General features: G+C 51.0%; 3 protein-coding genes across 3 annotated transcripts; 1 reads left to right on the top strand and 2 right to left on the bottom strand.

Moving 5' to 3' along the window:
* Nucleotides 1–3,584: 3,584 nt before the first annotated feature.
* Nucleotides 3,585–5,171, bottom strand: MIND_01345600 (Delta-9 fatty acid desaturase protein; the record flags this gene model as incomplete). The annotated part of the gene is made up of 5 exons (XM_037369895.1): nt 3,585–3,713; nt 3,764–4,066; nt 4,115–4,474; nt 4,525–4,820; nt 4,874–5,171. The coding sequence occupies 5 exons, from the start codon at nt 5,169–5,171 to the stop codon at nt 3,585–3,587; spliced, it is 1,386 nt and encodes a 461-aa protein (XP_037213451.1).
* A 1,462-nt stretch (nt 5,172–6,633) lies between these two features.
* On the bottom strand, nt 6,634–8,203 carry MIND_01345500 (uncharacterized protein; the record flags this gene model as incomplete). The annotated part of the gene is made up of 13 exons (XM_037369894.1): nt 6,634–6,744; nt 6,803–6,902; nt 6,955–6,979; nt 7,034–7,069; nt 7,116–7,137; nt 7,191–7,218; nt 7,265–7,283; nt 7,331–7,371; nt 7,417–7,690; nt 7,748–7,896; nt 7,942–7,955; nt 8,009–8,121; nt 8,167–8,203. The coding sequence occupies 13 exons, from the start codon at nt 8,201–8,203 to the stop codon at nt 6,634–6,636; spliced, it is 969 nt and encodes a 322-aa protein (XP_037213450.1).
* Nucleotides 8,204–9,410: 1,207 nt separating this feature from the next.
* MIND_01345400 (RRM domain-containing protein) lies at nt 9,411–12,213 on the top strand (the record flags this gene model as incomplete). Its single annotated transcript, XM_037369893.1, has 7 exons — nt 9,411–9,642; nt 9,692–9,950; nt 9,996–10,247; nt 10,300–10,324; nt 10,369–10,463; nt 10,517–10,646; nt 10,696–12,213. The coding sequence occupies 7 exons, from the start codon at nt 9,411–9,413 to the stop codon at nt 12,211–12,213; spliced, it is 2,511 nt and encodes an 836-aa protein (XP_037213449.1).
* Between the last annotated feature and the right edge of the window lie 632 nt (nt 12,214–12,845).

The raw sequence follows: 12,845 nt of genomic DNA, 5'->3' as shown, positions 1-12,845 counted from the left end.
GAAAACCAAGTACTGATTCGGACATTCACGGTCTCTGAAAACAGTTGGTCGACCCGCGTTGAGGCTGCTGCGCTTCCAAACCAAGGCCCTCTAGATTCCGCGCCAGGTGTCCTAGTGCTGGTCGTGTCGGGATGAGTTGAAGATGTGGGAATACCACCATCGTCCAAAACTGTGCAATTCGAACTGAGCGTGGAGCGCTGAGCACCGATATTACACATGGACGGGGTATAACTCACGTTCTGTCGAAGCAGGTGTTTGCCGGTCAGACATTGAGGAGCGATTCGGGACTCCCAGAGTGTATGGTGTCTGGAGACCAATCCCGTCGACCCGTCCGCGACTTGTCTAGGAAAGCAGCAGGCCTTGAGAGAAAAGTCATGTTAAAGAAAGAGCACACATACTGCATGGTCTGGTTATAGAATAGAACGGCTGTCGCCAAGTTGGTAGCAAGCGACTGCCAATGGTACTTGACAGAGCTGGACAGAACATCGGCATAAGATGTGGTAGGATGGAAAGCGACAACAAAACGTGACGCCACTGAACTTGGGCACAACCCTTTCTCTTTCGACACTCCTGGCTTATCACTGCAACTCCTGCCACATTATACTTCGCTCCTGGCGGATTATGAAGGACTCTTTATTCAGCCAATCATAATATCAATGGCACAAACAGTCTTCTCCAACAGGCTGTTGTCTTCGAATCAAAACTCTTGCTTTGGCATTCTGCTCTACCGTCCGCATGTTCTCCAAGACCGCAATGCAAGTAATGATCTCATGATACGGACTCCTCTCAGCCTCCCGGATTCAAGGGACGTCCCTTCGCCTTGCATTGAACGTAGTCTGACTTGACTTCAATGTGTGAAAATCATCAACCCTCGGCGCATGAGTGAAACAGCAAGTTTCTCTCATCAGGAAGGATGAGAAGATCGGAAGGTTCGTGAGGGAGAATCAAGAGAGAATCCCGTCATTTGGCGATTGTAAGTAAGATTTCATATACGCTGCGTTGATCAACCATTGAACTACTTTTCAGTGGGCGTAGGATGTAGACACCGTACTACTACTACTTGTGGCTTTCTCAACTTCAAGATGTATTCATCCTGGTACCCAGCACCGGCCCGGCCCGGTGCCGCCCGACTCCAAGCTTTCCCCACCCTCTCCCACTCTCCCGAAGCAGTAACGGGCCGTGTATTCTCCGCTTTTTCTTGCGATGATTTCGTTGTCACTCCGTGGAGGCCGCTCTTGTTGGTCAACGACAAACTTTCGACGATGTTGCCTGAAGAACAGTGAACACCAGGGATTCAGCGGCCAACATATATAGACGAACAGTGCCATGCTACGGGATACATCTAAACTCTTCTACCCCACATTCCTTAGTATGTGTGCATTATTTCGACGTCATTTGTGGGCGCTTATTGTCATATTTTCAGGTTCCAGCAGCGTGTCAGGTCTACTCCCGAGTCTATTTGAGTTACGGTCACCAAACTAATGTCAATTGCATTCGGGACCATAATCAAGACCGAGCTACGCAAATGAGGTAAGTAACGACTGCCCCTCAAACTCTTTAAATACGGGTTTACTTTACCGCAGAAATCTTGTATGGCTGGGCCCAAATCCATCCTCGACCTGTCTATCCTTCTACCAGACGCGCCAAGACAGAGGGCGCCAATTGCTTGTGTACGCTGCCGCAAGCGTAAGATAAAGGCCAATCATTTGTCTTCATGAGTGTTCAGGGCACCTGCTAATATTAGTTTCTACAGTGTGTCTCCTCAGCAGGCTCGGCTAGCATGCAACCCTGTGAACGTTGTGTGAAGCGAGGTTTTCACTGCGAATATATACCAGTCGCTGATGATCCGACACGACACAACGTTGTCTCACCCTCACCCAATCCGAGCTCGTCTTCTTCGAGTTCTGCAACCCCCATCTTCCTGAATCCAGTCGAGTCAGTGGCGTCGGCTCCGAGACATGGCCCCATTGCGTGGCTGGATGTAGCGCCCAGTATGCAATCTCCGTCACGAGCCCAGAGTAGGATACCACCCGGGTCCGTGCAAGGTGGCCAGCCCCAGTACCCCGACCTTCGTTTGCTCCCTCGCTATGCGACGCCGCCGCCTCCGTCACCGCTGGACTTACCGCCGCTGCATCTACCCCACGATAGAGGTTTGTCCCATGTGTCCGATCCCCTTGCTATTGCCAGCAACTGGGGAGCGCTATTGGATGTAGACTGGCCAAACGGAGGTCATCCTGAATCTGACTCGATCTGGAATACCGGGTCTTTTGTGGTCGACTCGCCAAGGTCAGGGAACCCTTAGCTTCCTTCCAAGTTCCAGACCATTGACGCGTTAAACTATTGCACAGATACGGATGCAGGACTCGGCACCCTTCAGGTTCGGGATAGGGCCAAGTTGATTATATATTTTTGGGTGCGATTGGTGAAGATCTGTCTTGACCGTGACAGAGCACTTCAGTCGCGGGACTGTCGCGGGATTGGATCAGTGTGGGATCATGGCATACTTCTATATGTGCTGACCTGGTTACTAGTATTGTCTCTTGATCATAGTCCGACTGTCCGAGATTCCCGACGACAAGTCGAAAAAAAATCGAGAAACGGGACTTGCAAATACGATGGAATTTGATTCGAGTGATCATGTACTGAGATGCCAAACTTGGAGTGATTCTGTCGTTGAAGGTTTTTGGCGCTAGAAACATAATTCAGAGACAAGACTCTGTGAAAGAATGCGATCAGTACCGGAGTCCCAGCCTGATACAAAATGACGGAGCTGTGGTGAGAGTGTCAAGTGCGCGACTCTGGTCGACAAGATTACTGTAGGAGAATGTCCCGGACCGTCCCTGGACTCCAGTCACTCCACGCTGCTGCGCGGGTACTCAGGGCTCACATGGCGCGGCTATTGCTAGTCGAGTTATCAGCGGTGCATATCTGGGCGTCGAACCTTTAGATACGACGAGAATTCAAGTTGGAACAAGGATCAGCTTGACGGAGGACATTTATGATTTACTAGCAGTAGATCATTTACTTGCCGGTCGACCGTCGTACTCCTAGCCTCCGCTTATGGTTCAGATCAGGCATGCATGTCTTTTTGAGAATAACGGTCAAGTCATACTACCTCGCTAGACTTAGGACAGAGCAAAGAGGAAGCAGGTTCGATGATCTTCTGGTTGATCAGAAACGGCTTCAAGCAACAGGACGTGTCAAAGATATCGTCCGAGTTGCAGGTAATAATCCTGATTCAATTCTGCTAAAAATGGTCTCCGACTGTAACGCTCCGTTCCCTTGACCAAACAAACGTTGCTGGCTCGGCTGTGCAGAGCCCACAGCTCGGCTGTTGGACAGATTGCAAAAGAAGAAGATCGCAACGCAACGAGGCAGGTCAGTAATACTGGAGGACCCTGCAACTGGCAGATGAGAGAAGCTCCGTCAAATAGACTCAAGGCAAATGTGTGTTTGGAATGCTTTTTTCCATTGCAATGAATGTTTTTCAATAACATACTTGTATTTGCGAAGGATCTTTCTACAACGAATACCGAGCTTCTAACATTCTGCGGCTGCTTCGTTGGTACCCGACAATGCACACTCTAGACCACAGGCTTCTTGAGTTCGTCGTGCTCGGCGACCTGGAGAAGTTGGCCGGGAGGAACGACCTTCTCCTCCATGGCGTGGGGAACACCACCGTGCAGAACACCGACGCGGCGCATGGCACAGAGCTGTGGATCGAGATAAGTCACAGGGTTATAAGGGGGAACAAAAGACAAACGTTGTGGGCGCCGTTGGAGTGCTCGTAGATACCGCCGAAGAAAGCCGTTGTCGCGTCCTTGCCGATGTACTTCTTAAGGTAGCCGACACCACCGGGGTGGTAGTCGAAGAAGGTCGAGACATCGTGGATGAAGCCGCCGATGAGGATGAGAGGACGCTCCTTGGCCTGTTGAACGTAGGCGTCCCAGCTGACAACGGGGAGGTCCTCGGAAGTCTTGGGCCACTCGATTTGGGACTGGAATTCGCGCAATTTGCGGAGCTCCATCATGAGCTTGCCCTTGTTGACTTCGTTCTCAGGGAATTGCTAGAAATGTCATTAGAATGCTGTCAAACGACGCTCAAGAGATCTTACCTTGAGATGGGAAGCGAGGCCGAGTTGCTTAGCAGTCCAGATGAACCACTTGGTGGGGTCATAATGATGCCATGCGGTTCCAACACGGTAGTCGGTAGGGTACTGGTGGTGGTAGTTGTGGTAGCCCTCTCCGATGGTGACCATGGCGGTGAAGAGATGGTTGCGGGGAGTCTTAATGTAGTCGTAGGGCTGGGTTCCGAACATGTGCGCCAGGGAGTTGATGCAGAAGGTCGAGTGGTGGACGAACATCAGGCGGGCGAATCCGGCGTAGAAGAATCCGCCAATGGGATCGTTCCAGAAGACCCATGGGACGACAGTGGGGAAGATGAAGGCAGCGAGCGGGAGGAAGACAAGATAGTACTGAAGCCAAAATCAATGGAAAGCTTAGAAAAGTTGACACCATTACACACCTTGTGTTGGAACTGGACGATCGAGTTCTTGCGCAAGTCGGAGATGTCAGCCGTGCCAATCTTGCGACGGGGCTTGAGGAGCATCCATCCGAGGTGGGCGTAGAGGAAGCCCTCCTTGGCATTGTAGGGGTCGAGTTTGGTGTCGGTGTAACGGTGGTGGGCACGGTGGCCACGAGCCCACCAATGGGCCGAACCCTCGACAGCGCCAGCGCCAGCGAACGCAAGGAACCACTCAAGGAGAGCAGAAGCGTTGTAAGAACGGTGAGACCAGAGACGGTGGTAGCCAGCAGTGATACCTGATAGTCGTTAAGTCAGGGGAGTTGAAGAAAAAAATTGTAATGAGACGCACCAAGGCCGGTCACGTAGTAGTAAAAGACGGAGAAGACAAAAGTCTGCCACTTCAACGGGGCAACGAGGCATCCGAGGACGGTCATTGCTGGGACTCCCGAGAGAATGAAGACATTGAGCCAGTCGAGGTTCCACAGGAGGTTCTTCCAGGTGATGGGAGGAAGTTCCTTGCGGATGGAGAGAGAGTAGTCGTAGTAACTCTGGCCAACCTCGCTAATCTTCGCACCGGGCTCCTCTGAAAGCAATCCCGACGAAGGGCGATCGACGATAGGGTCGAAACCAGCGTCCGTGGCCGACATGTTGATGCGGAGACGGAGGCGAGAAGGAGAGGGGAGAGGATGTAGGTCAGTCAAGTCGAATTGCAGGGTATTTATGTGGAGTTGACGGCTTGAGCCAGAGTACTCGTCTCGAATCGATGATTGTCCACGGCATCAATCTGTTTCGCATCTTGAAGGCGCGGTCGTTGGGTGGAAGTCAGATTACAGTCCAGTCAATGAATACGCACAAGGCTTGACTCCCATCTTTCCTCTATGATAAGCAGCATCTATACGTCCATGGAACCGACATTCACCAGTGCTGCTCTGCCTTGTCCTTCCTTCAGCCTTTTCCGACCCTGCATTGCCGCTCTGTCTTGTGATCCCCGATCTGCCTCGAAATCTCGTTGTCGCGTGGGAGAGAGTAAGCAACTCTGATATGCCATCAACGATGATGGTCATCGCCAACGGCATCTTTCCCTTCTTGCGTTGACAAACGTCTCACTCAATTATCAGAGCTAGAAGAATACAAGCTTTCTGCGATTGCTACCTAGCAATGCCATCCAGCTAAGTAAGTACTTCCCGAGTTTCTCTGCCTTGGAGCTCAACATGGAGGGTGGACCGAGGATATCGGATGTGGAGAATGATGGTCATCGACACAGCCCCGTATAGCCATCCCTACTCCGAGTGTTGTATGGTGGCGCACACACGCGACTGGAGGAATGCATTGAGCGAGTGTGTCGTTCTGGACGGGAGAGCTGCAGGACAGGAACGCTGCGAGGACGAAAATGGTCCAAATCGGGCAAGCAGAAGCCCCGGATCGATGACATTTTCTCAGGCCTGTCATTCCGCTAGCCAATGAACAGCGAGCGATATCTTTCAATCGCCGGGATGTCGACACTGATTAGGATTATCGGGTTCGGGGACCGATTGACACTGAAGACGCCGTTGTTCGGATTCGAGAGGTATACGAGACGGTGAATGGTGATATATTTGTTCAGCTTTATGCAGCCTGCCTTGACTCTGCCATCGCCAGTCTAATCATCCGAAGAGCGGGTAAGATTTTGGAATGCGCAGATGGGAATCACGCGCGAGTTTAGATAAACTTTTAAGGACATGATGACGGTGTGCTTCTCCCAGCGGGTTATCTCAGGGTCGCCCAGCACGTGTGGAAGTTCCAAGCAATTGAGATCATCGCTGCCGCTCTTGCTCATGTTGACGCGACTCAAATCGGACCCGGCAGGATCGAGTACATTGTACAAGTATTGACAATTGACAATCCACGACTTCAATCACCTTCGAAGAACAAGATGTACCCGCGATTTGATGGTGACCCCCACGCACGAATTCAAACTTGAGGACCTCGAGCTCGGAGCCTAGATGCTCTATTCTTTTCCAACTTGCAAGCGTCCCGAGTATAGTTGTTTACCGTCGGATCACTACTGGCCAACGGGTCAAAGTAAATGCCTGATTGGCCCTTAGATGTAGCGGAGGACTGTCACAGACTCTATATTCCCTTATATTGTGGTACTACTACGTCGTCATCGTCATGAGTGCTCGTTCGTTCGTGTCCAAATTCTGGATCCCCGCGAAAGGCCACGGTGGACATGTTCCTGGACTGCTAAATGGCGATGAGTCGCATTGAACCCCGTAAAAGACTACTAAAAGTTACATACGCCGGAGGGGAGCGTGCTCAGCATGGTCCCGGTGGGTATAGTGCCCAGCGTCGGGTCGGGTTCGCTGGCGATCGCTCGCAAGGTAGTTCGGGAATTTAAGCTTGGAATTCGGATGAGTTTTTAGCACCAAGGTCGCATTGACGAAGAATCACCTTGCTAAAAGCGAATTCGCGAAAACTTTGAGCCTCGTCAACTTTAGGTTTTACTGAGAACCCGACGGAGGACACGTACGGCGGGCTTTAATGATTTGCAATCCAACCCAAATAACTTCGCAAGGTCAAACAGGATCTAAATAGTTCTCCGACAGGCTTACATGTTGCCGTGTGTTTCTGGTACTGAGGGCCGGATGAGATCGAATCATGTAAGAGTAGCCGGTGATAGCGCTCACATATATTATGGTCACGACGCCAAATAAGCTGTATTTCTTTGAATGTGAGCCTGAATACCAATGGGTTTGCTTGCCTCGTAATCAGCCCAGTTTCTCGGTGGTTGTTAATGGATTGAAACGGGAAGAATAAGGCAGCGTACCTACAGCCCATTTGATCAATTTGTCCACGAGTGCTGTTGTTCTGGGCGGGAATTGGTCGCGTCCACTAGCTTTGGAAAACACATACAGTGCGAGTCCTTTTGTCCGATTCCGCAGCAGCAAAACAACCAAGCTCCCCGTAATAGCGACGTCGTTGATCAAAGTGACGATCCAAGGCCCGAACAAGAGCCAGCCATATTGCCTGAGGAATTGTTGGATATTCTTCACGGAGAATGACAGGATCGTCGCAGCGAAAGAGGCACCGAGGTAGGCAACATCGGTCAGGCAGATGACGACGGAAATGAGTTTGAATATCCTGTTCGTGCTGAAGGCCCAAATTCGATAGGCGAAGAACCCTTGGACTGAGAGCGAGAGATGAGTTCATGGAACCGTTACGGATACGAGACCCAGACACGCACCGAGAGCTGTGATAACGCCTGTGATGACGATGGAGACGGGGAGGGTTCCGGGCACCTTCTCAAGGAGACTCTTTGGGTTGCCGTAGTTGGTGACGCTGTAGAAGTAGAGAACATGCCCGATAATGCCTGCGTGAACGGTTTCACAAAGCCTGGCAAGGTTTGAGGATCGTCATAACACAGCAGGGTCGACAAACCAGACAAAGATGACCTGGAGGGTTGGTTGGATGTTTTCGTAGTGCGTTTTGGAACAGATTCACGCACCAATAGCCTCAGAAAATTAGAATCTTCTGGGAATCGCACAAAGTAGAGGTATGTCTGGGTGGTCGAAATCCCGTAGAGCATTATTGATACTATTACGCCAATGACCAAGGCACCTGAAGCCGAGCTTAGTTGATCGTCAGTTTTCAGATATGCGGTACCGATTGTGTCGGTTGCATCGAAGGGAGGTGAATCCATCGACGGAAGGCGTTGTGGCCGCCCACAGCTGCAGCGGGCACGAAAAATAGGTAGTCGGTGGAGGAAGAGAAGCGAGGCGTCGGATTCAGCAAGCGGTGTTCATCTCCCCGTTCCGCTTGCTGCGTCGTCGTGAATTTGTCCCAAATTCGTCATGAGGCTGATTCAATCAACGGAAATCGCCGTCGGGTGATTGATTGACGCGATGCCGAGAGCGTCCTTTGAAGGAGTAAGAACTTGAAGGAGGGACAAAGAGGTTGAGTCTTCAACATTTGGTGTACAGTGGTGTTGGATAAGCAGCATTGTTACTCAAGGCCACCGCCAGTGTCCTCTGAGATAGTTGTCTGAATCACAATTTAGCAGTGCGGAAAGCATCTTCTACAATACACCATCAGAACTTCACATTCTCGTATGATCGGCTCACGATTTGCCATGGATCCCCGCAACACTTGCTTGATCGCAGATGCTGAGGGCGCCCTTGGTGCGCCCGAATAATCAGTCCACCCGGAACCACAGGAGACAAGAACCAAGACAAGACTGAAAACAGCTGAAAACCCGACGGGAGGGCGAATCGTTGTCGTAGTCCAGGTTCATGTCAGAGATGCAGTGTTGATGTGTTTGTTGTTGCTTGGAAACGAAGACAATTTTCTCTTCTGCTTCAATGATGAGGCTGAACTCACTATTCGTCACCCACAAGCTGCTGCTGTACTCTTCGACCAAGCAAGATACTAGTCCACGTTCATTCGCCTCGCAAAGTCGACGATGCCCATAATGCCTTCTTTTCCAGTCCTGGCAGTGTCCCAGGTAGCCAACCTAGAAAATCAATAGGCCTGTAGCACTCAAGTTCTGTATTTCGGCTGCCAGTGAGGAAGCAACTGCGACTCCTGGGTTTCAACCGCACACGAGTCTGGCCGCACCATCAGGGGTTAGTCAAAGCAACTAAACCATATTCTTGAAAATGATTTAGACCCAGGTCGAACAACTGTCCCGGATTGCAAACCGAAGCTGCAGCGCCAGCGAGCAGTCGCGTCGTGACCGACGCGACCAAGACAAAGTCGTCACAAGTGACAATGACATCGCGCCTTTTCTTGTCTCTCATTTGCATCTTGTTCTTCTCGTTTTCGTCCGACAATAGCTTCGTTCGTCCCGCGATTCCCCATACCACGAAACACCGCCTTCTCATCACGCCCAACCTTTTCCCTCTTCCTGGATGAGCACATCTATGGCAAACCCACTCCCTACAATCGACAGTGTCAGCGCCATAGCCGAATATCTCCTTCTCCCTGATTCGACTTCGTCTGCGTCTTCCATGTCCATATCCACCTATCATTCGGCTTTAAACAGTCCCGCGAAACCTGGCGTGTCTTCTGAAAAGGATGTGGGAGCTGGCGAGAGCGGCCCGCACGAAGTCCAAGACTTGATAGTGTTCTCTTCATCTTCTGGTTCGTCTCTCCGTATAAATCTGACCAAAGGTTGACTGGCGAGATTTAGGAAGCGGGCTTGGAGCTGAATCCGACTCGAGCGCAAGTTCTGACGACAAACTGAAACGTCCACCTCCACGCGGTCCTAATCGCGATTCGAGCGAAGAGATGGATAGCGATGAACAGGCACCCAATGTCTATATTAATGGTCTACCGCCTCGCTTCACCGAAGACCAGCTCCTCGCCATCGTCGCCAACTTCGGCGAGGTCATTAGTGTACGGACTTTCACGCGTGGCGGACCAGTCCAAACAGGCTATGGATTTGTTCTGTAGGTCTCGTTCTAACCGTGTTTTCTCGACTTACGCCCCGTTAGTTTCAAGTCAATGAGCGCTGCCGAAAAATGTATCACAACTCTTCGTCGCAGCAACCTCTTTCCGCGTCTTTCCAAGATACAAAGCCCATTACCGATGGATTCTTCGAGCAGCAGCAGCTCATTGCCGACCTCCATTTCATCATCTTCATCTTCTTCTGCCGGAAACATGGGTCAAACTAGTCCTGTTTTGAGTTTCCGTGAACGAATGGCGCGGATGGAAGACAAGAAGAGCACGAATGTGTACATTGAGGGGTACGTCGATATTTTATGCACGTCCTCGATTTCTGACCAGATTCAATTCAAGACTTCCGCTGAGTGTGGATAAACAAGTGCGTCGTCATATGTCCATTACTTCCTTTCTCATCTCTACCAGACTCTCCTGACCTTGGCACATCCCCATGTTATAATGAGCAGTCGTTTCATGAAAAGCAAGATCCCCAATTCTCAAACCATGATTGCATTTATGCGGTATGTGCCAATGCTTCAGTCTTTGTCTTCATCGATGACTTATTCCTTAATAGCATGCAAACTCGCCAGGCTGCAGAAGCTGTCATTGATTTTTTAAATGGTCAAACAGTACGCGGATGGGACGGTTCGGAAAGCAAGATACTTTTACGCATTGCGGATACTTTAGACCAACGGGAGCTCCGAGTATGTCTTCGCCTTCTACGGTTTCTTTTCGTCTTTAATCAGGCTGTAGCGTGTCGAAGCAGCTTCTCGCGATGGCAATGGAGACGTCTCCGCCGACCGCTTGAGTATAGCCGGGGCAACTTTGCTCAGTTATCGGGGGAAAGAATTTGCTGTCGCATTAACCCAGTCCAAATCCACTGGTAGCGATACCAGTTCTAGTGGCTGGGGCACAACAAGCGGCAGCGCAAGCGTTGGTTCTGGAATCAATGGAAGTACGAGTGAAGAAGTCTTGTTTGTTCAGGAGCCAGCGCAAACGAAACAGCCCAGCGAATTTTTGGTTTATCCCAAGCTTCCGACATCGCCTGTGAAGATCGCTAAACCTACGATTCCGATTACTAGCAAAGCCACTGCTGCCCCAAAAGTGGCCAAGATGGCCCAAGTTGCAGTCAATCCGCAATCGACACATGCGACTGTGGCCTCGGCGCAACCACCGCCCATGCGTCATATTCCTCCACCTTCGGGCAATCCACGACCTCTTTCTAGTCATGGCCAGCAGCAAAATCAACAGCAGACCGTTCACAATCATGTTCTTCCCCAACAATCACACATTCGTTTTCCGCCACAACCACAACCACAGCCGTTCCAAGCGGCTTTCGAAATTCAGGCTCAAGCAGCTTTACAGATGCAATTACAACTCCAACTCCTACAAATGCACCCATACCAAGTCCAGCAACTAGCTGCAGCCGCGATCGGGATGGGAATGGGTCCAAGAGCAAGCAATCCTAATCGGATGAGTGTCGGACTGGACGTCGGTGGTCTGGGGGGATATGACCCACTTTATGCACCTTATGCACATGCGGGAACGCCTTCGCCAGCCCAACTACAACACTTGGATATGAGCAGACGGGCCAGTTGGCAGGTTCCCTCTTCGCAGCCCACTCCTGGCTTGCGTCGGACAGTTTCGGCAACAAGTGGTGGAGTTCCGGTGTCGCTTGGTCAGAGAGTGGCCAATGTGAATTCCAACTCTGGAGGCGCGCAATCGAGGTCCGCGTTTGTGGCACCGGGTGCTAGGGGTCTCCAGCCGCCAGCTCCATCGCAGTTAAACAAGGCTGCGGCTCCATTCCACCCGCGAACTCGTTCTTCTGGTACCCTTGACCCTGCGTTTGCGGCTCCACAATCTCGCGTCCGACCTGTGAGTATGCATGGGGCTGCTGGTGTCAATCTAAGCGCCTCGCATGGGTCGACTCAAAGCCAACAACATCTCGATGGATTCGACTCGGCTCACAATCGGGCAAGCACGGCGCCAGGGTCTGTCTTCGTGGGGCGATCGGCCGTCGATGAAAACGCGAATATAGCTGCACAGACGAAAGCCGTAGAAGCGCCCGCTGAGCTGAAGAAGGCAAATGTGAACAAGAAAACTTCAGCGAATACGACAGGGCAACAGCAGCAGCAGCAGCAGCGATACTTTGCTGCCAATCTTCGAAACAACAGCCATGTCTTCAATCGCGAGCGGCCTTCAGTGACAGCGGGGAGACATGGAACCGGGCATAATGCCGGTGGGGGTGTTGGGCGGATGAGGGCGTTTTGATTCTTGCGTTTGGATCTGTGTGTTTTGTGCATATTATTGTGGGGACGAGTTGTAAAGCGGCATTATAGTATCTTAGTATTTGTATATGTGTAGTCGTACTCTGTAGCGTACATAGTTCGGGTCTTGTGTACAGAATGTAGCAACTTGAATTCATCAAGGTCTGATGTCGATGGGTGAAAGATGGGTAGCGGTAGTGAAGATACAGAGGCTTGTGGATGAAGAGGAAAGGTGGTTGGTTGAGAACGCAGTAGCAGACAATTTGTCGAGGAAAGTAGTGAAAACGTAAATAAGGAAGGAAAATAAAAGCGTCGCAACTATCGTATTTAAGGTAACTGTGTAGTGGGCCAATGTCCTGCGTAGTGAGACGCAGAACTACCAGACGATACAATGAAGGCGGCGTTACCGAGCGTGTGGATAAAGGAGATATGGCTTTGAGGTAGGAATTGAGCAGAAGCAGACTTGGAGCGTGTGATGCGAAGAGCGTTGGTCTTGCGAGGTGTCTTGACTTATTCGCAGATAACCTGACCAGTCGTCGACGAGCAGGTCAATCCAGCATGACCAACCGTACATTTTGATTGAGGGAGGAGGTGGCAGTCTTGGTGAATTGATCTTCGTCATCCAAGAGTGCCGTA

The sequence above is a fragment of the Mycena indigotica genome, assembly GCF_014461135.1.
Source record: "Mycena indigotica strain 171206Taipei chromosome Unknown Mind.scaff0016, whole genome shotgun sequence".
In the NCBI taxonomy this organism is placed as follows: domain Eukaryota; kingdom Fungi; phylum Basidiomycota; class Agaricomycetes; order Agaricales; family Mycenaceae; genus Mycena; species Mycena indigotica.
The sequence above is the reverse complement of the archived record's forward strand: the minus strand, read 5'-3'. Positions and strand labels throughout refer to the sequence as shown.